Source organism: Maylandia zebra, linkage group LG5 (assembly GCF_041146795.1).
Source record: "Maylandia zebra isolate NMK-2024a linkage group LG5, Mzebra_GT3a, whole genome shotgun sequence".
Classification (NCBI taxonomy): domain Eukaryota; kingdom Metazoa; phylum Chordata; class Actinopteri; order Cichliformes; family Cichlidae; genus Maylandia; species Maylandia zebra.
Genome location: NC_135171.1, coordinates 39,804,290 through 39,830,329, shown reverse-complemented (window position 1 = coordinate 39,830,329; position 26,040 = coordinate 39,804,290). Strand labels below are relative to the sequence as shown.

General features: G+C 39.4%; 1 protein-coding gene across 1 annotated transcript in view; it reads right to left on the bottom strand.

Moving 5' to 3' along the window:
- LOC112430940 (butyrophilin-like protein 10) overlaps positions 1-18,735 on the bottom strand; it is a 47,551-nt gene extending 28,816 nt beyond the window's left edge. The window contains exons 1-5 of the mRNA XM_076884346.1: positions 18,720-18,735; positions 10,485-10,791; positions 7,011-7,358; positions 2,567-2,842; positions 575-598 (exon numbers count right to left, since the gene is read on the bottom strand). Coding sequence (XP_076740461.1) covers positions 575-598; positions 2,567-2,842; positions 7,011-7,358; positions 10,485-10,560 — 724 coding nt within the window. The 5' untranslated portion in view covers positions 10,561-10,791; positions 18,720-18,735. The remainder of the gene's footprint in view (positions 1-574; positions 599-2,566; positions 2,843-7,010; positions 7,359-10,484; positions 10,792-18,719) is intronic.
- Between the last annotated feature and the right edge of the window lie 7,305 nt (positions 18,736-26,040).

Genomic DNA, 26,040 nt, shown 5'->3' with positions numbered 1-26,040 from the left:
TGGATAATGCCTCCCACCCACTCCATGACATGCTGGCTAGCCACAGGAGCACGTTCGGTGAGAGACTGAGATTACCAAGAAGCACCACTAAACGACACAGGAAATCACTCCACCTAACACACTGTATACTGCTGTAGCTACACCTTTTGTTGCGCATGCTCTACTTTCTTTTTCAGATGTTTATTAGTAAGGGATATATATATATATATATATATATATATATATATATATATATATATATATATATCGTGCTTTTTCTTACTTCTTGTATAGGTATTCTGGTTCTGATTTTTCCAAGTCCATATCAAGTTCCCCTCCACCATTCCTATATGTCCTTATGACATGTTTTGGACTTTTTAAACATACAGTCGTCTCTGTCCCCTCACCAATTACCAGATTGTCTTTAAAGTCGAATTTTTTTCCAGGGCTTCATGTTCTTCCTAACTGATCTCCTCACTGTGCTGGTTCCTAATGTTAATACATTTTGTTTGTTTACCTTGCTAACTGCCAACCTGTGAATGACAGCAAACAAATGATGTAATGTATGAATCAAAATGAGGATTCTGGACTTTACCTTGGGGTGCCAAGTCCCTCTTCTCTGTGGACACAAAAAGGTAGAAAAGGTTCTTATTATAAAAGTGTAGCAGACAAAGATGCATAAATATCAGAAAACATAATGAAGAGAAAACTGAGACTAAAACAAACTGTGTAAAACGGTGAAATAATGACCAAAATATAAATTTATCAATAAATACACAAGGAAATTATGTTGAAGGCTCATAAAAGATATAATAAAACAAGAAACTATGACAACCATGAAAAGTAAATTTAGTGGAATTAACAACAAACTGCATGTTGAAAATATTAGCAAATCCCATTTGCATGATTTATTTAGATATTATTCTCTTTAATGTTAAATTCCTGCAAATACATATGTGAGAAGGCCAGCCACAAAAATCACACCAGCTTTTTCTAAATCCTTTACAGGATATTTGTATGAAGTTCATGAGATTATTGTGGGTGTGTGAGTCATTTCAGTCTTTCAGAGACGTCTCTCTGTCATGTCCCTTCATACTACCTCACTCCTGTTCTTATAGCTGCAACAGTTGTCAAGCGAGGGGGTGCTCGGAGAGATTGAGGTCCCCCAGCTTACCTCAGTTTACCAGTTTATCTATATATACATTCACTAATACTAAATCATTTTTATTCTTGATCAAAGATTTAAAAGTATAAGCCTGATTAATATGATAAATGAGACATTTGTTTGAGTTAAGAAAGTTATTTTAATGTTTGGATTGTGTGTGCAAGATCCAGAGAGTGATTAAAGTGGTGGGTGGGTTCTTTTACATTTTGAGAGAAGCCAATTGAGTCTAATAACAGATTAAATGCCATGTTGAGGCTGTCATTTTTAGCATCTACATGGATGTTAAAATCACCCCCAATAATTATTACTTTATCGGAGCTCAGAACTAAATTAGATATAAAGTCTGAGAAATCAGACAAACTCTGTAAGGCCCAGGTGGACGATAGATGATAACAAGTAAGACTGGTTTCTGAGTTTCACAGCTGGGGTGGATGAGGCTAAGCATCAGGCTTTCAAATGAATTAAAAGTCTGTCTGGGTCTTTCGTTGATTAATATGCTGGTGTGAAAAATTGCTGCCACACCGCCCCCTCGGCCTGTGCTTCGAGGTTTCTGGTAGTTAGAATGACTCGGGGGTGTTGATTCATTCAAACTAACATAATCATCCTGCTGCAACCAGGTTTCTGTAAGGCAGAGTAAATCGATTTGTTGATCAATTATTAAGTCATGTACTAACAGAGACTTGGAGGAGAGAGACCTAATGTTTAATAATCCAATACGATTTTTAGTTTGCCTTTTTTTTTTTTTTTTTGTATTTTTGTCTGTTTAGGAGCTGACACAGTCTCTAAGGGGATGGGGCTTTGGAGGGATAAGAGGAGGAGAGAAGCTGCAGAGAGGCGTGCAAGACTGCAACATTTTTATATATATTTACATTTTTTATCTTTTATATTTGGTGCTATTTTTGTGTTATTTCATATTCTTTGGGTTGCAGCAACAGTTTGGCACTTAATATGTTGGGTTAATCTCAGCTTTGGATTTAGGGACCACAACAGACTTTTTAAAAGAGTTTGATGATTTGCTATCAGAAAACTTCCAAAGAGAAGGGAAATGACTCCTTAATGAGACAAAGCTCAGATGTGTAGTGGGTGTCATCTTACTTTTTAGTTTCTGCTCTCAAACATTTGCTACAAGACATAAAAAAGTAATTTAATCAGACCATGTGTTACACTGATATAATAGCAGTGTATAATGAAATCTGTAAGAAGACTTATATAAAAACAAAATCTGCTTTTGTGTTATCAAAGACCTTTTCTTTTTTCACCTGAGAAACATTTTACAGACATTGACTGCATGTCTTTATGATTTAATTATTTAACATTTTGTTTCCTTGGAAACATCATTCTTTGCATTCAGTCTGAGCATGTATTAACATTTTTGAAAAGCAATAATTATTGGAATCGTCTAATGACTAAAATGCCACTCACTATTCAAATGTATATAGATTTTCTTCTGTGACTGATGCCAGATGTCCTCTTGTGTGGCAACGCAGCAATAGTTGTCATCCTTTTTCACAGTAGTGCTGACAGTGATGTAGAAGCGATCTCCTATTTTAGAGACATGTGGGTCATCAGAAGGAATGGTCTGATTGTTACTGTCCCACCACTCGACCGTAGGTCTGGGGGACCCACTTTGAACATCACACTGAAGCAGTGCCCAGTCATCTGTTTGATTAAGAATTGTGACAGAAGGTTGTGCTGCACCTGTGAACACATGATAGACAGATTATCATGTGACAGTAACAATGACAGTCAATTATTTTACCTACTCTGAATGCACATGTATTTGAGCATAAAGAACAGTTGTTCCACCTTAACTGTACCTAACAGCACAGTTTTGATAGGTAGAGATTCAATTTGAGAGTTTTCACTCTATACATTACTTGTGACTCCAATTTAAACATTTGTCCAAGCGTTATATAGAAACATGATAAAGTGCCATTAATTAAAACAAATTCATTTTTAACATCAAAAAACTACAAATTTAATTTGGATAAATAAATATGTAAACAACTGTAGATGTTACAGAAAATAACAATATCAAAAACTGCAATTTTGAATATAAAAATATATTTTAATGCAGACTTTTAGAGGTTACTGTAAATTTGAACCAAGACACTGAGAGGGATGAGATATATGGGCATATGTAGGTCATGCGACAGTTTTCTATTTGGATGAACAGCTATGTGCAATTAAGATAATGTCTTATTCAATCAAATATTCACAGTTACTGAACTGATTATGAATGAATCCTAATTAAGTAATCCTTAATATTTACAAAGCAAACAAAAAATAAAACTAGAAAGTGCATTTTCTGAAGAAACTGCAGTGTGAATGCTTGAATCTGAATGTATGCATTGAAATGAAATAATTACTGAATTTAAGTTAAAAATATTGAATGAGATAAAAAAAAAACCCCGAATTTAACCTGAAAACAAAAGTGCTGAACTGCTAAAAGCTGAAGGTTACACAGAAGAAGAAGTTGGAAAAAAGCTGAAAATGTTTTAATTGTAAATTAGAAAAACCTAAGAAATGAGAAAAGAACATTTAGAGTCAGAAAACATCTGAAAGAATATTAAAAGGTCATATTCTTTGAATCACTGAATGACTCAAATGTGATCCCTCCACTTTGATCCACACAGTTTAAAAAGTTTAAATGCCTGAGCTTTGAAAGACAAGATGTTGGAAAGAGAACAATAATGGCGACAATTTGAGGGTAAAATGATGGCTGTAACACTGTGGACACAGCAGCAGTTGAAAGAGAAGTGCTTAAGATGAATCTTGGGACAGTGGCAGGCAGAGCTCGTTAAGCAGGCAGGTGTGAGCCTGGTTGCTATAGTGACTGCACCCAATGGCTCCATACACACGTACACAGACATGCGCCTCACTTTTGCTGCTTAAAATGAACAGAAAAGTCAGGCCGAAACAAATCGCTCCCAAATGAAAAGTATAGGTCGTATTGACGAAATTCTTTCACCGTGAGCGGCAGCAATGTCCACTCTACCTAATTCTCAGTTTTCATGCCTGTGGAGTTTATTATATGGACGTGGTGACAGTGTAAAAACACCATGCTCTTCTGATTTTCAAACCAACCTTCTGAGCCGTTTTAACATTAGAGTCTATGGAAGAGTTGGAGGGAGGAGGCTGTGCATTGGTGACATTTATGAAAGAACCGTAACACCTAGGACAATAGTAAACACATTGGATGAAAGAGGACAGCCATGGCTACGTTTTGAGGGTAAAATCATACCTGTAGAGCAAACGCTGTGGACACAGCAGCAGTTTTAAAAAAGATTTTAAGATTAATTTTTTTGCTCCTCTCACTCTAGCAGTTGAGCTGCCTCACTCTAGCCCCAACATTCCGTCCCATACACACCCATTATAAACTCTGAAACGGGTGAAAAAACATCATGAAACTTAAACTGGAACTGAAGAAAAAGTATAATAGATATTGAAAAGATAAATACAAGTTGAATAGTTGAATGTCTTGTCTTCGTTTTAAAGTTTGAATGGTGGCTCTATGTCAATGTATGTGGAAGTAGATACAGTTTAAAGAGGAGGAAGTTGAATGAGAATTTGAAGGGTCTCCCCATTGAAATACATTATAAATTTTTGTTGAAAAAAGTTGAATAAAATTAAAAATATAAATGTTAAAAATGAGAAAAAATAGAAGCAATGTTGTCCAAAAGAATAGGAATCTAATGGTGTTTGAATGGTTTTTCTAAGTTGAACGGTTTTGAAGGAGTAGGCTTTCAAAAAACGTACGGAATAGATAATAATAATAATAAAATATAATAATAAAGATTACAACAACAATACTGTGAATGCTTTTCAAGCATTCACACTAATAAAACGTTTGTTCGGACTGTTTATAAAGATAATCTGCAGATATTTTATATGGTTCTAACCATAAGATGGTAAAAGTATTGTTCAGTATTTACCTATCAGTTCATATATACACACAAGGACGTAAAGATTAGTGACGTAACTAAGAGGACTCACCATTAATTCGGACCTTTAACCTTTTGAAACGCAGAGGTTATATGCGACCCAAGTTTACACGTAAAAAATAATAAATAAACATACTGTGTATTTTAACTTTGACCGAAAAGATCGATACAGACATTTTATACGTCATTTCAAAGCGCAGATGCTCATTTTTCAGCAGATTCGTTAATCTCAGTGAAGTATTTACCACATAAAAACAGTAACGTCTTAATTTACGGCAGTAAAAAGGTATTAACCTTACCCCTAGCTTGATGCATCACCGTTAACAAGCCGTTCATTGGCCCAAAAAGAGACTTTTGAAGACAAACGGGGGCTCGTTTTAAAGAAAACAAACTTCACAGATTAGTTTCAGCTCGCTTGAGTTCGACTGGCAGAAAAAACTAACGGGAAAAGAGAAAGTATTCTCTAAGTAAACTTTGTCTGAGCCACCTAAACTTTTGAAAGAACAATAACAAAAATACTAATAAATAATTTAACCAATCGTGTTGGATATCGCTGGAATCTGAAAACTCCCACGGGTAAAATTAACCAATTCGTATCGTTATCCGACGTAAAATGATGCACGCAAAAAGCCGTTAATCCTTTCAGCCAATCACAGCAGAGCATCTTTACGACATCCAGGTGGGTGTTTGATTGACAGCTACTGTCATCCAATAGAAAGTCACCGCAGTGAAACCACTCTGCTTTTGAAGGCGGTAAAATCACCTCTCTGACCAAGTATGGAAGTTAATGTAGTTAGCCTCGCTGTAACAATGGAACAAAAACAAATCAAAGAAAACTGTTTTATCTGTCGAAAAAGACCCGATTAATTATAATAAATCAGCAGATTTTTATTTCAATTATTAAGGAAATCGCTTTGAAGTTAAGTTTAGCATTTAGGAACATTTGAAATGTCAAACACCAGAATGAATTCTCATTATTTGTTAAGTTTGGAGAGATTTTTGTGGAATTTCTGAAGTAAGTTTTCAGGGTTCCTCTACTTTGCCCTTTCAATTAATTTCTGCAGTATTTTAGAGCCACTTTTAAATATCAGAATGAAACTTGGCACATTTATTGTAGACAAAATTAAGATGATATCCTGTAAATTTCAGCCTTGTAGCCCTCATAATGACTGATTATGTGTATTTAATATATGACGTAAAAGCTTAAAAACATCAAGGCTTCAGTCATTTCCTGTATAATCCTCAAACAAATGATCTGTGTTAGAGCTAAAGGTAAAACTAACAGACTACATTACATATCACAGATTTTACTTCACAGTGATGAAACAGGCAGGTATCAGATATTTATGGTTTTGAAATTATTACAAAGTTGAGCCTGGTAGTTACAGCCATGCAGAAGTGCACATGACTGTGAGAGGCTCTAACAGATTAATATGCCCTCTGAAAGGAAACAAACACATATGTTAGAGGTGATTGTGTTATCATCAAGTTGGCAGTTAAATAAAACTAGAGAAAAGAAACCCAGACATGTTAACTTGCTATATTAGACAGTTTTTATAATCCTAAACTAAAAGAGAAGGCACAGTCACAGATTAAATAAATGTCCTGATACATTTAAACAAGAGGCTGGTTTATGGTCACAAATGTGTCATAATCACACAGTCAGAAAACACTTTGAACAGTTGTGTGTCTGATATTTCAGAAGAAATGAACAATTGTTTATTTTATTTTGTTTACTAAAGACTCCATGGACACCTCAGATTTCTGATAAGTAGACAGGCGCAGGACCAGCATGCACATGGAAGGTCTCAGTTTTGTTCACTGAATATTAATGCAGGTGTGCTGTAGGGATGAGGCCCTGCCAGATGTGCATGCTGACCGTTTCATCTGTAAATAATCAGCTGGTTTATAACAGCACTCACCAACAACAAGCTCAATGCGGAATGTTCTGATTTCTGGCTTCAGTTTTGGAAATTTACATAAATAGGTTCCGTTGTCCTCCAACCTAGTTTTTTTTATTCTTATAGACGCGTTGCCATGCTTTAACTCTTCTGGAAAATGTGAGACTCGATCTTTGAACTCCTCATCTTGACCTGAGAGGCCATAATTGTAATATTTGCCATCATCATACAGGAACACATTCTTTTGTGGAACTGTTCCTTCTATCTTCCAGTCAAACAGCATTGACTCAATGTTCTCATTGGTGCTGAGGGAGCAGGGTAAAATGGCACCATCATCTTCTTTCACCGTCACTCTGGTCACAGGTGTCCCTGAAAGACAAAACATGAATTAAACAGTGATGAGGATAGAAGGAAAAGTCAGATATGAGGCAGGGGCAGCCAATCAGAAGAAAGTTCACCCTTAATTTTTATCAGTCATGATCATTCTTTTTAACCTTACAAAGCATACATTTTTAGTTTACTTCCTCTTCATATTTTTCTGTTATCATCACAGTCCCACCTGTAGCCCCACAGTTTGTATGACTGGTTTAAATGGAGGCTGAAGGAGCTGAAGAGCTTGTTTCAGAGAGGATGAGCTCAGAGGCTGCACCAAGGCCCAGACTGAGATAAACAAAGATTATTGTGAACTGTGAATCATGCTAAACCGTTCCAGTCGTGTCCAAGAATAAAATATGGAGCTGGAAATGAGTATAATAGCTCACCTTTACTTCATGTATTACATTTCTGTTTTCAGAAGTCAGAGGGTGAGGTCCATTAAAGAGGACTCTCTCTGAATATTGATTTTTGCTAATATCCACATGAGCTGCTCCTCCATCCTACCAACACACAGCTCCACCTCAGTAACAATCATACTGTGACCAAACTGTATTTATTTTTTCTGTAAACAAAAATATCAGATCATTCATGATTAATTTTCTAATCTAAAAAATTCTGATTCCTCAGCTTTACAACTGTAATAATGATCTACAGCAGTTTGTCAGCTGACAGCAGCCCTGTGAGTTACTGCTTATTTTTCTGTGCTCTGACTTTCTATCTTACTGTTTTTGACTACGATCCCAAAGTTCAGTATGAATGTGACCTCTCCATCTTCCTGATTTGTTTTTGGAGTGGATTCATGAAGATCACTCTTCAGACAATCTGCTGGGATTTACTCTGTACTCATATTGGCAGTTTTTAGTATGTGACTGCAGCATTTGTGTTGTTGTTGGACTTCTGATCTGCCTCTACATTAGCGAAAAAACAATTAATATAGGTTTAAGTTTAGTAATTTAGGACCTTTACCAACACAATGTACCGCAGTTAAATGTCACATTCTCTCTTTATTTCTTTCACCTACACACACTGTCAAAGGTAATATGATAATGAAGCATTAACACAGAAAAGGAAGTCAGAGGAATGGTAATGGTAAATGGCCTGCATTTGTATAGCGCTTTTCTAGTCCATAGGACCCCAAAGCGCTTTACACTACATTCAGTCATTCACCCATTCACACACACATTCACACACTGGCGATAGCAAGCTACATTGTAGCCACAGCTGCCCTGGGGCGCACTGACAGAGGCGAGGCTGCCGGACACAGGCGCCACCGGGCCCTCTGACCACCACCAGTAGGCAAACACGGGGTTAGTATCTTGCCCAAGGACATTTGGCATGCAGCCAGGATGCAGCCTGGGATCGAACCACCGACCTTCTGATTAGTGGCTGACCTGCTCTGCCACCTGAAGGAAAAAGAGGTTGGTCGCTCAGCCTCCGCTGAATACAAAAGGAGAGACAGTAAACTGGAAGCTATATCATAACTTCACTTTACAGGCTGAATCATAGTTCTGAATTAAACATCCTTCTGTGATGTGTGCATTTTATTTCATTTGTGTTTTTGTGTCTTTCTGTTGTGATCCCACTTAGAACGGGATGTTTTTTGTGAGTCTGCTCTTGGTATGTTTTATGCGCATGCAGTACTTTTACCGAATATTCTGTATAGCATTTCCTACTGTTTTGGATTGTTGCACCAATAATAAACATAGATGTGTATATTTCTCCACTAATTTTGATTAAATATTTTAATCATTTGACAGCCATAAATGCTGTGCTTTTCATTCAGGGATGACAGTTTTTGGACAGCACCATGGACAATAACCACAGTCAGAGGTAGGCATTACATCATGAATGCATATTTTCAGTGATAAGAATGTTTCAGTCCTTTGCGAAAACACATAGTACACAAACATCTGAAATTCATCTTTCAGGCATACTTACATAATTTAAAATGCTGCTAGGGACTCTATAACACACTGAAAAATCAGTGTTGCATCATCGAGGTCAGAAGACAAAGAGTGAGGTCCATTACAGAAGACTCACTGCATATTTATTTCTGCTAATATGAGTGCATTCACTTGCTGTGGTTATTTTACACAAATGACAGATCAATTTCAGGAAGTACAGGAAATGTATTTCCCAGTATTCCTCTCTGCCAGCAAAACACTCCAGAAAAAACTCTATTTTAATGAGTGCACTGAGAAGCACTGAGGAAATATTTTAAGAGCTAAAGTTCAGTTCATAAATGTGTACTTCATAAAATGTATGCCTTCACACAATATAACAATGACTTTAATATATAATGGAACTCTTATAATAGTTCCACTTTACCATGACTCTAGTAATATGAGTATATTGTGCAGATAGAAAATATAGAAAATATCCTTTGATAGTCATTTGCTGAAGGAGATGAAACTTACAAAGTTACAAAGCTGTTACTCGTTGTTGTTGCTATTCACGGTGCAGCAGTATTTCTCAATTTTTATCAAACACTACTTCTACATTAAATTTTGTTCTAGAAGCAGCACATAGGGAGCATAGGAAGGTCAGTTGCGTTAAGACATTTAATTGGCCAATCAAGAGTCACTATCGAAAGTGCCGAAGTCAGTGGTGGAAGAGCCGGCTCGCAGCGGCGCAGTAGCCAGATATGCACCTGAAGCTTTACATATACAGGAAGACCAAAGAGTTAAAAACAAATTAGGGTTTTTTATGATTCAGAATATTGAAACCAAGAACAATGAAATATTGTAGTTTGCTGCATGATTTAAGAAGGCGATAAGCACACCACGAAGAAGTCCACAATCAAACACACACACATGCAGCGCAGTAACAAACACGCGACTCCTTCACATTAAAACTCCTCCAAATGGAATCATAAGTATTTGACCATAAAGAACAAAGAGAATAGTTTCGTTTCATTGTTGAAGATGCTGCACATTAATCTGCCCTCTCATTATTTTACTCTAAAAACGCGGCTGCGTAAAAAGCTGATGTCACAGGTGTACATGCCGCAGTCATCCACCCACTAAAGCAGCAGCCTGAGCAGCGTTAAAGCTCCATCCGCTCCTGTGAAACGTGACAGCGCCTGCACACATGATCAGTCTAAATCAACGAGTTTCTTACCGGATTCAGCACCAAACGTCAGTCCGGATAAATTCAGGAAACAGAAGCTCAGAATCAGAAGTGGTGGAAGCTCCATGTCTGCAGAAACCCTCAAACGTTCAGACGTTACAGGATCTCTTTAATAAAAAGGAGCTCGGAGCCACTCCTCGCAGCGCACTGACGCGCTCCAAAACACTTTGAGTTTCTATTCTCTTAAAGCAGTAAACCATAACTGCACTTCCGGTGGCTTTGTGACAGACATAGAGAAAGGCTGACGGGAGAAAGATTCATGAAGGACATGACCTGTTTCCTGGGTGCTGCATCTGACCTGCAATAATGAGAATGAGGGGAGAAAAGAAAAGAAAAATAAATGCTCATGGCTTCCATTTTGGATTTAAATCAAATCTTAACTTCCACCCATCTTCTTCTGCTTATACTTGTCAGGGTCACAGGGAGATGTTTGTGTGTGGTGGTGGGGGACTGTGGGAGGAAACTGGAGTACCCAGAGAGAAAGACCCCAGCCTGATAGCAGATTTGAACTCAGGACCTTTTTGCTGTGAGGTAGCAGTGCTAACCACCGTCCCACCGTGCTTAACTTTACGCTTTAAATTTCTTTTTCATTGCATGAAAATAAAATTAGTCAAAAACTGCATTTCCTCTAGCGGAGACAGTTGAACTGCTTCAGGCATCTAATGCCTCTTGTATGTGTGCCCTTTAGAGAGGAGGCCCCAGACCAGACCCAGGACATGCTGGAGAGATGAAGAGCTGGACGAGGTGGCTGTCCCACAACCCAAACCTGGATAAAAGGCACAGGATGGATGGAAGATGGATTATTTTTAGAGTGACATTTGGATGAATCCATCCATCTATCAATCCATCTTCTTAACTGCTTGTTCATTTCAGGTACACTGCGGGCCAGTCAGCCAGTCTTGGCTGTCACAGGGTGAGAGCTGAAGTAGACACAAACGGGTCACCAGTCTATCATAGAATTTGTTGATTAATTGATCATTTTTTGGTATATGGTCACTTCTGGCTTGAACAATCACTCAAAGAAAAAAAAACAAATAAACAAACATTTAGTTTCAGTGGAAAACCAATGGGTGTTTTCACAGTAACGACATCCATCTTTTAAATCCATCATTTTATATCCATCCATTTTTAAAACAGGCTTCTGAGGGTGAGGAATGCAACCTTCAGAGCTGGGGATGAGGTGAGCCTAAGAACAGCAAAGGCCAAACCTGTCACGTGGCATCAGAGAGGTGAAAAGGCAGTACTCCGAGAGGATTTCACAGAGGTTCATGGACAGCAGAGATACTCAGAAGCTGTGGCACATACTACAAGCCCACTCCACAGACTGCTGTTGGTTACACCTCTCTACCAAATGAGCTAAACAAATTTTTCGCTTGCTCTGAGGCACAGAACTACACCTCTGCACAAAAGACTCCCCAATCTTATATAAGATTGTATTTTATATAAGACTTTTATTTTATTTTTATCTTATTATATTTACAGTACTGTGCAAAGGTTTTAGGCAGCTGTGAAAAATTGCTGTGAACAAAGAAAGCTTTCAGAAATATAAATGATTGTTTATTGGTCCCAAATGTATTCTGCAGCAGAAACAATGACTCCAAACATAGGCAAAGATAGTCAATAACTATCTTCAGCGTAACAAAGAACTATAAGTACTGGAAGTGATGGTGTGGCCCCCACAGAGCCCTGATCTCAACATCATCGAGTGTGTCTGGGATTACATAAAGAGACAGAAAGATGTGAGGAAGCCGACATCCACAGACGATCTGTGGTTAGTTCTCTAAGATGTTTGGAACAACCCACAATCAGAGTTTCTTCAAAAACTGTGTGCAAGTGTACCTAGAAGAAGGCAAAGGGAGGTCACAACAAATATTGATTTAGATTTCCTTGTAAAACAAAGGGGGGCCTAGAACAAAAGGTTTGGGAACCACTGTTTTACTGTAACACTGAGGGCTGAGGGAGCACTGCAATTTCAAATTCCTGTGTATGATCTGTACATATGGACCACGTTGACAATACATTTGACAATAAAGCTGACTTAAATTAAAGCAGTTGGCAGTGGCAAAGAAAAGCTCTCTTTTAATAGTAAGAAACCTCTGGCAGCACCAAACTCAGCTGTCCTTCATCCTACCGAATCTCTCTCTCATTCAGAACAAAGCTGGAAATAAACATAACAGATAAATCTGGGTCCATATTTCTGTCTGCATGTAGGAATGTACAATTACCCACCCGCGGATCATAGTACACACAGTGAGGTTTTCATGTATCTGAATGCTGGAAATGACACGTTTTACATTCTGATGGCATCAGATCCCCCACTCAGGAACTGAATCTAGTGAAAGGAGGAGAGTGAAATTTACATTTCTTTTAAACATAAACTGAGTGTCTGAAAGGTGAGACTAATCAATTTAAAATTAAACATGAGATTGCGACTATTCTGAGAATTGACAGCTGAATTTTTTCTCAAAGTCAGACAGAGGAATGATACTACAACCCAGGCTGTGAAGTCTTTAAACAAAAGAAAAAAAGATTTCACCTCCACTCTCACTTTAAACGACAGACTTCCTGTCAGGCAATTAGATTTCACAACAAGCTGGCCGTCATCCAGAAGGCCAGACTTCCAAGAACTGACAGCCTTTGGAATAATGACTGTATGTCAGGAGCTGTACTGATCTATGTACTCACAGCATATTATTTTCATGATGCAGCATCTCCGCTATCAAGGAAACTGCAGGCATTCATGAGAACTGATGACAGTAACAAGAAGAAGTAAGATGCGTTTATGACTTTTCTTTTTGCACCACTAATCATTTTCACTTTTCATGTGAACAACATGAAGGAAAATGCATGTCAAACTACTTATTCTGCCTTGTTGTCATCCATTGTTCAGAAACCCTGATTAAAATCAGAGTTAAACCAGTGACTTAGAAGCCTATCACACAACAATCATCCAGAAGGCCAGACTTCCAAGAATCAGATTCAGATTCATGAAGGCAGAAGAGCAGAGAAAGAAACAAGTGAGAGTAAAAAAAACAAGCTTCATAAAGAATGAAACCCTGGCTTTACACTGTTGTGCGTTCATACTCATATATTCGTATTTTGTTTGAAAAGACGAGCTCTATAATGAACTCTCTATAGAATCCTCTGGGTATTGTCATTCATTCATTTATCTATCTTTATTATTTATATGAGTACATGTGTAATATAACAATAGAGCTGATAGGCTGGAAGGGGAGGAGAGAAAAAAAATAGACAGAAAGAAAAAATAAAAATTGGAGAAATGAGAGAAGAGAGAAAAACTCAAGCACTAGTAGAAAAACACAACAATTCACCAACTGTTGGAGAAAACACAAAAATAAAAAATAAACAGCAGCACAAGAGTACCAAAGAGCTGAGGAGACATCTCGATGACAAGTGTGTGCCCACCCCAGCAGCAGGAGGAGGGAGGCCTCACAGCCAAAGACCAAGAGCCCCACAGAACCACAGGCAGCCAGAGGCCCGACCCAGGAGCTGAGAACTGCACCTGGGATGTTGATGCAGTAATGATGATACACTGCTGAAGACATCAAGTTTAAAGCTAACCCTCAAAACTTCACCAACTTTACATTTTTTTCTTTGTTATTCAAGAAAAACTGCAGCAGCTGCTGAAAAAGTTTCTCTTATACTTTAGAATTAAAAGGAAAAGTAGAGTTTAATCTAAACTTTAAGGATCTGTTCGATCAACATTTGCTTTCTTATGTTAGGATTGTATATTTAAAGTAGGCTGACATTAAACTGATGGTCTGATTACATGAAAAACAAAAGGTTGTGAGTACAAACTTGGTGACTGGCAGTCTTTCATAGAGCAGAAAAACAGCTCAGATGAGTATTTTGTTTCTCCTCGGTTTCTGTCTTTAGGTATTTTGTGTATGACAGTAACTGTGTACAAGAGCGCAGAGCTCAGCCTCTCAGGATTAAACCACAATAAATTTCTTTATGTTAATTTCTCAGCAGATTGATGAAATCCAAACTGACAGCATCAGTACAGGGAACAATTTTAATCTGCAGTAAATTCACGTGATGTAATTTGTTCTGTAGATATTCTAAAACGAATTCTTCATTAATTATTAAACTGTACTCATTATAAAAAAATTATTTCAAACATATACTGAATGAATTAGTTTAACTAATGACTAGTAGGAAATGTAAAAGTACAAACAAGAACAGCACTTCGCTCTCGCTCTGCAGGCCTACTTGTTGAGTATTTAAAAGTAGAATGGGAGGCAGAGCCTTCAGTTTTCAGGCCCCTCTTCTGTGGAACCAGCTTCCAGTTTGGATTTGGGAGACAGACACTATCTCTACTTTCAAGATTAGGCTTCAAACTTTTAATAAAGCATTTAGTTAGGGCTGGACCAGGTGACCCTGAATCCTCCCTCACTTAGGTCTAAGCTGCAGGAAGATTTCCCATGATGCACTGTTTCTGCTTCAGTCACCTTTTTTCACTCTGTGTTTATACATCACTACTGTGTTCATCCATTACTTATTATTAGTCTGTCTCTCTCCCGCAGTGTGTCTTTGTTCTGTCTTCCTCCGCTGACCCCTGATCAGTCATGGCAGATAGCCGTCCCCTCTGCCTGTCATACAGCACAGTGGGCACAGCTTAAGGAGTCAAAGAAAATGTCCTCGCTAAAGGATCAACTTGCTTCAAGTATTTCCAACATGCAGAACATTTAGAAGAAGAAATATTCTCATCAGGTGCCAACAGGAGACATTAAGTAGTATCAAATGCTATCATTACTAACAATCTTTGCATTGTCGTTGCTCAACTAATCTTTTACTAGGAAAAATCTGTAATAACAGTGTTTGGGTCACAGTGCAGTCTCACACTGCAGCACTGCCCAGTCCTGTTCCATCATGTATGTTTGCAGATCAAGAAACAAAAAATTAAACACATGAAAAACTAAAAACCAGGAAGAAAAGAGAAAGAGAGAAATGATTTAAAAGATAAGTTTCAATTATATTCTATGTGTTTCTGAAGAAAAACCTCAAACCCACACAGTAAGTCAGAGTGCACCCTCAGGCTAATCTTCAGACACATCAAACACACAAACAGGAAGTGTTGCAACACGTTTTTGTACTGCAAGTGTGAACACAGCACTGAGGAAACCAAACATTAACACAGCTTCAGAGGTAAAACCTCTACAGTCCCAGGAGTCGTTGCACTTTCTGAAGAAAAATCAGTAATCACAGTGTTTGGGTCACAGTCACACAATGCAGCAGTGCCCAGTCCTGCTTCAACAGGTATGAAGGAAAGAGACAGAGACAGCTGTTGCCACATCAACAGTTTAGTGATTAGAATGAAGATCTGACCTAAACTCTAAAGAAACAGAAACTCACCCTTAGAGAGAGAAACATCTGGTTACAGCAGGATTTACAATCAGTGCTATTAGGAAATCCAAAATTATAAAACAACAACATCCAGGTCAATAAGGAGAGATCATTTCAAAGAACCAAACACAAAATATTGAGACAGAATTCAGATATTTCTGGTGATTACACTTCAATGACCCATCGTGGCAGAATGGACCCCCAACAGAGAACAGATTAGGACAAGTTATAGTTTCTGAAATCAATGAGCAGACAGACAAGGAAAGTAAAAAAAAATATATATATATAAATAATATGTTATTTGTTTATCTTCAAAGGTCCTAAATAAAGTGTTTAACAACAAAATGCTGGAACATAACAAAAGTTAGGGGGGCCATCAGGCCTCTGGGCCTGGGGCTCGCGCCACTCTGGTGGATTGGCAGAGCCCGCGGGCACATCACTGCAGCCCCCTGTGGCTTCTGCACCACGGCTGCTGGGTGACCCCTCATCTGGGGCTCTTTTCACCTCTTCCCAGGAGGGTGGCACGGATGCCCCTCCAATGGTCCTTCTTGGGCTTTCACACTCTGGGGCCTCTGGAAGTCTGGGGCCTGGATCTCCTCCATACCTGCATGCTCTTGGGGGACGGGGCTATTACTCCCCACACCCCCTAGCAGATCGTTACATGGAGAAACTTTTTTAATACAAGCGCGCTGATCCACACAGGTGTGCACAGACACAAACCACACCTTTCTTGGCTGCTACCTCAAAGCACTTTGTGCCCTGTCGGTCTTGCGTGCTGCACAATAACATTTAATATTTACTGTTTTTTACACTTAGCTAGATTATTGCAATGGTGTTGTGTTTTTTACGCTGCTCTCTTTTTTGCTTCTTTTCTCTTCTTCTCTCAACAGGTGATCCAAGTGTCCTTTCTCAAGGATCATCTCAGATTTACTTAGTAAAGTAAATCCATTGGGCATCTTTCTTGGCCTTCAGACAACAATTCTGATGGCTGAAGAACCAAACGGGACAGGCAAAAAATAAAAATAAAAGAACAATTACTCTGTAATTTTAGTAGTGATGTGAACATGGAATGTTGTGAGTTCAATGGTTCCTAACCTGTCATGGATCTGATGTTGAGTTGGGACTTTCTATTTGTAATTGTTATCAAGTATTCTGTGGATTCTTAGTTTGCCTTTCATGTTCTGTTTTAGAGCTTTCATTTATTAGATAACACCCTGGGTCAACACACCTGAATCAGATGATTAGTTCATTACCAGGCTTCTGGAGAACTTCAAGACATGTTGAGAAGGTCATTTAGCCATTTGAATCAGCTGTTTTAGATCAAGGACATCTAAAACCTGCAGGACACCAGCCCTTGAGGCCTGGAGTTGGACACCCATGATTTATTTACTAATGTATTTTTTTGTAGGATTAGTTCTGTCATAAATAGTAATTTTGCATTTTTAAGGTCAAATAGTTTTGCAGTGTAGTTTTTGTTCTAGCTTGTAGTTTGCAGGTATTGATTTTCTTCTCTCAGTTCTCCTGCCCTCCTTTGTTATCCGTGTTATTAACTCTCAGTTTCTATGTTGGGTGGTCTTTCAATGCTAGCTGCCTTGGTTGCCCATAACGTTCATCAAGGGCTTTGATGGCTTGAGTGTATGGGTCAGGAGCATAGAAAAAAGGCAAGAGCTAATAGTTTACCTTGGTCTACTTTCAGATGATCGAGAAGGACATGATATTTAAAGTGCTCTGTCTCATGAGGGTCAAGAAGGTTAGTAAGGGCCATTCGTAACAGCCTATACTGGATTTCATCTTCTCTGGTAAGGTCTGGGAAAGAAGGACCCTCAAGCTTATATACATGTGTTCTAGTGCTAACAGGGTGACTAGAACTAGCAGGAATGAGTCCCGAAGATTTCCGTGCATGCAGACCATCAGATGTAGCTGGTGGGTGGTGGTTTAGCGGGGTCTTCATCTAGAGGAACAGCAAGTTGTTCAAAGGGAATCTGGTGGGGAACCTTCAGTGGTGTGGCCAGGAAATTAAAAGGAGTCTCATCTGGTGTAGGAAAAACTGGTCTAGGCAAACCACTTGAAGGAACTGCAGCATCTAATATTGATGAATTTGGTGAAGGAGGGCTAGCAGCAGGAACTGCACCAGAGTGACCGCTAACCTGTGGGGGCTGAGAGGGTGATTGACATGTTGCTCGATCAATCACTGGGAACTGCTCATGTTGCTGATGTGTTTGAGGAATGGCTTGTAAACTGCATACAGAGGATTTGCTTTATCAGATGAGACAGTGTGAATTGAAGATCTGGGGGAACTGCGAGAATGGGGAGGAGATAACTGAATCATGAATTGCCTAATCTCCCTCATTGTCATCAGGAGTTCCCTCACAACCTCATCTTGATTGGTGGGTAAAGGAGCAGGGTGTGTCTCTGGTTGGCTTTCTGACTCTCCATCAGGATCCTGCAGCCCATGTGCATCTGTGTCACTGTGCTGGCATTCAGTTGGACTCTCTGTATCACATCTAGCACTTCTACTTCTAGCTCCAGGGTACTGAACGTCATACTGCTGCAGGTAAGCAGGAGGTCGCCTTTCACGACCGAAATGGCTCAAATCTACTGTTGATGGATGTGAATCCATGACGATAAGACTGTTCCAGCTTAAAGGACCATGTTTTGGAGGAAGGTTCAGAGGAGGTTGGAGATTGTTACCATCATGGCTCATCCGGTCAGGATGAGAATGAACAATCAGTCATCACTTGTAGGCTTGTTTTATTGAATAATGAGTAAAGGAAAGACACACATGGACTGCTGTCTCTGAAAGGAAATAAAGCAACTCAAAATAATACATGAACTCAAGAGACTCAAACAGAAACTCACCTCAGCTGCCGCCCCATGTGGGAGTGAAGAAAGAGTGAGCTGTAGGTGAGTGCAGTCCTTATATAACGGGTGAGAGGTGAGTGCAATTAAGGGCAAGCACCACACCCAATCAAAGGTGAGGAAAAGAAACAAGGTGCATCTGGTGAAGTGAATGTGCTGAAAGGTGAGCCTTTACAACAATACATATTCAGTAATGCACATACACTATTATATTTGTAAATATATTTATTGTTATAATCCTCAGATTTACCCATTCTTATACTTTGTTTGTTCTTATGTTATTGTTGTATTTTGCATAATTGTAGTTTGCTTGTGACGCTTGTGCACAAGAATTTCACTCGTATGTGCTGTACCAGTTTACCTGCACATGTGATGTGACAATAAAAGTGATTTGATTTAAATAGAACCTCAAGCATCAGGCAACAGTATTTAAAAAACACAAACTTCACACTGACACTGATCCTGAGCTCCAACAATGTAAAACAAGCTGGTCCTGTTTCAGCTCCTGACTGACCTCATTTCTAACTGTCACTTCTCTCTTTTCTATCTCTAACTCCCTCATCTTTGTTTTTTTTATGAGCTCAACCGGGTTCATCTGTCTGTCTCACCAAAAGAGAGAGAGAAAAAGTAGTAGTAGTTAGTGGTTGCTGATCTTTGTGTTGAATTTCTGTAAATTCAAAGCAGCAAGTGTGTTTATTAGTTGTGTACAAACTGTGAATATTAAAAGTCTGATTGTGCTGATTATATATATCAGCTTTAAAGTTAGTGATGTTCCTTTGGTGTCCTCTAGTGTCTGTTGCTGCTTTGTGCTGCCTGGTGTCAGATTGCTGCTCCTGAATGCTCTAACAGTTTTGTTTTAGGTCCTTACAAACACATAAGGCTCAGGTGGTAGAGCAGGTCAGCTGCTGATTGGATGGTTAGTGGTTTGATCCGTGGCTCCCCCCGAATACAACAGATACAAGATAATAACCCCAGTTTGCTCTCCGATGCATCCGTGTGAATGTTAACTAAACAGCACTACAGCAGAAGAAAGTGCTTGTATGATTGGGTGAACGAGGCATGTTGTAGACAGTGCTTTGAGCACTTCTGGAGAGTAGAAAAGCGCTGTATAAGAATCAGTCCATTTACCATAAGGCCAGCCGAAGAAATACAACTGTTAGTCACAAAACACTGAGCCATCAGTGAACCCAGCAGATTTTTAACATCCAAAGAAGGATTTCTGCTGCTGGAGACGTTAATCTGGCCCTAAATGTTCTTTTTCTAAAAATATTTCACAGACTGTTCTCGTTTATTTGACCTCCATAGAAAATGGGGTTAGGACATGTGGTAGCAGTGTAAGATGTACTTTTGTAGTCCATTTTCTGCATATTGTAGTTTCAACACTGCAGACATCCATCATCATATTTGACAGAGACGAGCGTAAGGTTGGTCCAGTTCTCAGCACACAGCTCTTCTGTTTCCTAAGTCCGCATCTACTCTCCTACTCACTTTTCCTTGACCTCCATGAAAACGTCATCGAGGTCAAATAAAATATACATAAAATTTACAGTATTTTATACATAAATGTAACTGTTCACTGGTTAGGGTTACAGTTAGAGTGTAGAGGCAGGACGTCACAGTACAAGCATACTCCCAACCTATTAAGATTATAAGATTGTGTTTACATAATTATACATAATATATCTTTTATTTGTTATGTTTACAAACAAGGAGAAGTCACAAAGTAAGTTTAAACAATGAAGGTTTATTCATCGAATTTATTTATTAATCAAATAAACATTATTTTTTCACATGTTCAAAGCACCATAGCGGAAGCACAGACTCGTCTCATAGAGTGGGCCATCATAACAAAGAACTTCATTTTTACTTGTTGATTCAAGCTGCTCTTTGTATTGTTGTCCACCAGATGTCACCAAAGAGTAATGAACCCTTTTTACAAGCTTCATCTGGCCTTCACATGTGAGTGAAGTTGCCCCCCCCCACCACCTTCTTCAAATCCAACAAAAGTGGTATCAAACGTTTGTGCTGGTTTGTGCTGCTAAAATTGTCATTTGTGCTGCTTCTGTTTTAAAGATATTAATGAAAATGTAAAGGTCAAAAGGTCAACCAGCCCCCCCACATTACCCAAGTCAAAGGAAATTGACGTCAAATGTTTGTGCTACTTTTGTGCTGGTTTGTGCTGCAAAAATTTTTGTGTGTGCTGCTATCATTTTAAAAATATTAATAAAATAACGTCTTGATGTGTGCTTAATCATCCAGGTAAGTAAATCCCAAAAGGTTGATTCTGTTCATCTGGACATTTTCAGTGGGAGAAACGTTTCGTCACTCATCCAAGTGACTTCTTCAGTCTCAGCTGACTGCAGGTTTCCCCAACCTTATAAACAGTACATTTGCATAGTGAAGGAAACTAGCGCCACTGAATGAACAATGTGCTGGGGGGTTAGTTCCATGATTGTTAGTATGCAAATTCTTATGACCATTAATCAGTGACAACTAATCAAAGCCCCCCTTCTCGATTCAGAGATGGTCAGCATCCTGACAGCCTGATGGACGAAGCTGTCTCTCAGTCTGCGTGTTCTGGCCTGGAGGTTCTTCAGTATCCTTCCTGATGGCAGCAAACTGAAGACGCTGCTGAAGGGATGAGTGGAGTCACCTGTAATGGAGAGGACCTTCCAGATGAGGCAGGTGCAGTAGATCTCCTGGGGAGGGAGGCAAGAGAGGTCCCCACAATGCTCTCGGCTGCTCTCACTACCCGTTGTCATTTTTTCCTGCAGAACCCAGTGCAGGAGTCATACCACACAGTGATGCAGCTGGTGAGGATACTCTCAACTGTGCCTCTGTAAAAGGTGCTCATAATGGGGGTTGAATCTCTTGTGCTTCTCAGTTTGCAGAGGAAGTAGAGTCGCTGTTGGTCTTCTCCACATTCAGGGACAGGTTGTTGTTGCTGTACCACTCTGCCAGATGGTTAACTTCACCCCTGTAGTAGATCTCGTTGTGGGTCAGCAGAGTGAAGAGAAGGGAGCTCAACACACATCCTTGGGGAGCCCCCGTATTCAGTGTTCTTGGGCTGGAGGTGTTGCTGCTGACCCGTACTGTCTGCTGTCTTCCTGTCAAGAAATCTAGCAACCCGTTATACAGCAAGGTGCTGATCCCCAGCAGATCCCGTTTGTGAATGAGTTGCTGGGGAATGATGGTGTTGAATGCTGAACTGAAGTCTATGAACAGCACTCTGACATATGAGTCTCTAGTGTTCAGATGTGTGAGGGCTGAGTGAGGGGCAGTTGAAATTCCATCATTGGTTGAGTGTTTTGACCGGTATGCAAACTGAAATGGATCCAGGTTGGGGGAAAGCGATAATTTGATTTGATGCATGACTAACCGTTCAAAGCACTTAACTTAATAATGATGGAGGTGAGTTTGACAGGACGGTAGTCCTTAAAGCAGGAGGTAGATGACTTCTTGGGTACAGTAATGATGGTGGAGGCTTTGAGGCATGTGGGAACGACGGCCTGACCCTAGTGATGTGTTAAAGATGTCTGTGAAGACATTTGTGAGTTCCACAGCATAGTCCGTCAGTGCTCGTCCAAGGATGTTATCAGGACCTGGAGCTTTGCGTGTATTGATTTTGGCAAGGGATCTCCACACACTGTCTGGGGATTGTGTCACCACAGTCTGTAGAGTGGGCTTGTAGACGAACTGGTTTGGTGACTTTGACCAGGGGCCTGGGGGAACCCATGGCACACTTAGGTTTCTGCCTGTACTGACCCTTGTGCAAAATAGGTGGAATTAAGACCAAAAGCAAGCACAACTGATCAGTGCTGAGAGTGGTCCTGTTCCTGAGGTTGGGATGATCCTGTAATCTCTTATGAACGACCTCCAACGCTTCCGTGACTGGGATGCAAGTGAAGACAGATGTAACATCTCTCTCACTGTACATGTACTGTTTATAAAACTAGGGAAACGTAACCTGCACAAACAAAATAATTTGCAGGACAAATGTTTGACAACAATTTTGTTCGATTTAAAGAAGGTATAGGGGGGCAACTTCACTCACGTGTGTTTATAAGGTTGGGGAAACCTGCAGTCAGCTGAGACTGAAGAAGTCACTTGGATGAGTGACGAAATGTTTCTCCAACTGAAAATGTCCAGATGAACAAAATCAACCTTTTGGGATTTACTTACCTGGATGATTAAGCACGCATCAAGATGTTATTTTATTAATATTTTTAAAATTATAGCAGCACAAACGAAAATGTTTGCAGCACAAACGTAGCACAAACGTTTGACATCAATTTTGTTTGGTTCGGGTAATGTGGGGGGTGGGGGGGGGGGTGGTTGACCTTTTGACCTTTACATTTTCATTAATATCTTTAAAACAGAAGCAGCACAAATGACAATTTTAGCAGCACAAATGTAGCACAGTTGACTGACACCCATTTTGTTTGATTTAATTAATGTGGGGGGGCTGGTTGACCTCTGATGACCTCTAGAAATTTTTATTAATATCTTTAAAATGATAGCAGCACAAATGAAAATTTTTGCAGCACAAACGTAGCCCAAACGTTTGATACCACTTTTGTTGGATTTGAAGAAGGTGGGGGGGCAACTTCACTCACATTATCACAGGTTGATCTGGCTGTAGGCTGTGGCACTTGGCCAGATGTGGCGCTGGTTGATTCGAGTCCATGTTAGTGCACAAAGTAAACTGCTCGCTTTAGTTGTGAAGCAAAAACGCTGAAACCGGAGAAATAAAACGTGCGAGGGGAACGATAACGATGACAAGAGTTTCCTGATCGTTTACTCTTGCTGTCCTGTGAACAACATCGGCGTGGTGTTAATTGTTTGCTGTTTTCGTGATCGCGTCGCGCATGAGGACATCACCAGGTAAACTCGCCACATTTTTAAACATTTTGTTGTTCATCAGCATCAAGACTGACAGAGTGTGTTTGAGATAACCTCACAAGTGTCACAGATGACACATTTGGCGTTTTTTTGTTTTGTTTTTTTTGCTGGTTTGTCGGTAGCAGCTTCTGAAACCAGGGGCGGATCTAGAAGGGTGGCATGGGGTGGCAAGTGCCACCCTAAAATGATCCCTTGCCATCCCAGTTTTGCAGTGTTGTTTATTAAAATAAGATAGCATTAACAGTTTGAGCATAGTTACAGTCAACAGTAAATATAAATGGTAAAACTGAATATATTGCATAGTGTTCCCCCCCTCCACCATTAACAAATGGTTCAGCCCATAGCAGCAACTTTTTTCTTGTTTTCAGTAGCCAGCGATGCCTATCATTGTGCCAGAACACATTTTGAAAAACACCATTGAAATTTCGCTTTTTACACAGGTGGTTGGATGTTACACTCTGGAAATGGAAGGAAGGTGAGTGTTATTAACCCTCTGTGGTCCACGGACACGCTGCACCTCCAAATCACTGACATAGCAACAAGCTGCAGCCACGCTGAGTCTCTATTTCAGCCCACATTGAAAGTTCAGACTTCAAAGTTTTTAAATTTTAATTACAGGCCAGTAAATCCAGAGTTATGATAATATATATAAGCCACGCTTTATTCTGAATACTGTCCTCACGATTTTGTGTGTGTGTGTGTTTTAAGCGTTTTCGAAGGACAGCGCGAAAACAGTAAAGAAAGGGGGGAAAAGTCACCGCTTTCCTATCGGTGGAAAAATGCACCATGTCGACCAATTAAAAAAAAAAAAAAAAAGTTAACATGTGGGATTTGTTTGTTTATGAAGAGGGGAGAGTTTTGGGAGTGACGGTAACGTCAGTGAGACAGACCGAGCGAGTGAGAGAGAGAGAGAGAGAGTTTTTAGATGCGAGAGATTTGTGATGTTTAGTGTGGAGTGTTTACTTAGTGTCTTGTGTTGTCTTGTGTAATTGTTCTGTTGTGTAGTTGTTTTGTTTTGCGTGTCAGTGAGGGCACTAATGAATGTCACTAAGGCACATTTGCAACGTAAACACTGTCACTAAGTAGAAAACCAGCGGAGTGATACACCTCCTGTTGTCAGGCCTGCAGGTTTGTCCCTGTGTTGTTCTCCTGTTTTTACTGGCACACATCATTTGTGGGGCATCTTATTGCCAAACTCACTTTAGTTAATATCCCAGATAGCAAGGAGACATTGAACAGATGTTGATTTTCCATCTGAACCATCAGAATCGTCAGGATTGAAATGTCAACACAAAACCAATGTTGAAACAACATTGAAATACTGATGAAACCTTACACAGACATTGAAATAACATTGATTCACTGTTGTTCTGTCATCGTTGATTGTTGATCTATTTATAGTTGACAAGGTGACAACAATCACGTTGAAAAACCATCGATTTATGGTTGAGCGGGAAATTAAAGCTGCTACCACTTGGACTGAAGCCTTGTATTAACAAACATGCCATATTGGCCCAGTTTATTTTTTCTTATCATTGTTGTGAGGAGACCATACATAGCATTTGCATTTTCTGTTGTACAATTCATTTGCTGGTGTTTTTGTTATGGATAAAACGTGTCTCTTTTTTTCCCCAATAGCTGATCTGCACTCTGCCAACATCTGCGAACAAATATATTTCTATGAAGTTGTTCTATATAGTGTGTAACTGCTGATATAGAGCGTTATTACGTTTATTGTTAATGCGATGGTTGATATGGTACATTGAGAAAGGTTGCCGACCCCTGTACTGGATAAGAGCCCAGACGAAACTTTTTCGGAAGGTGCAGCCGTTAGGGGGCGGGGCTTGTTTTCAATCCATATGAACTTTTCTAACATAAGAACTGTATATTCTTAATCCCTGTATTTATTTTAATGCTTTGTGGTTGCTTTTGGACATCTGTGGCATCTATTAATGTCAAATCTAGCCTTTCTTTAACAACAAACTGCATTTACATTTACTGACATTTTCTGTTTAATTTCATTTTAAATAATAGTAATAATAATAATAATAATAACAATAGTATTTGTTTTGCTATTAAAATGTGTTTAGACACAAGTTTTGTTTTGAAAGTCCAAAGGCATAAACCCTACGGTGGCCCTGAGAGGCCAAACGGACTGCAACTTCAGAAAACACTTGCAAAAAGAAAAATGTTGCAAAAAGAAAAACGCTGCAAAAGCACACAAAGCACAACGGAAATAGGAAAAAAGACAACGGAAATGTTCCTGGGGAGACAACCCGACGGACCAGTTGCACGAACCAAAACATGCTAACCAGTGCGCTAGGACTGGGACACACTTCAAAGAAGTGGAAGAGAGGTAAATGTGTTGTAATCTCATGATTCTAATAATACTACAGATATGTTTGCAGTGTTTGGGAGT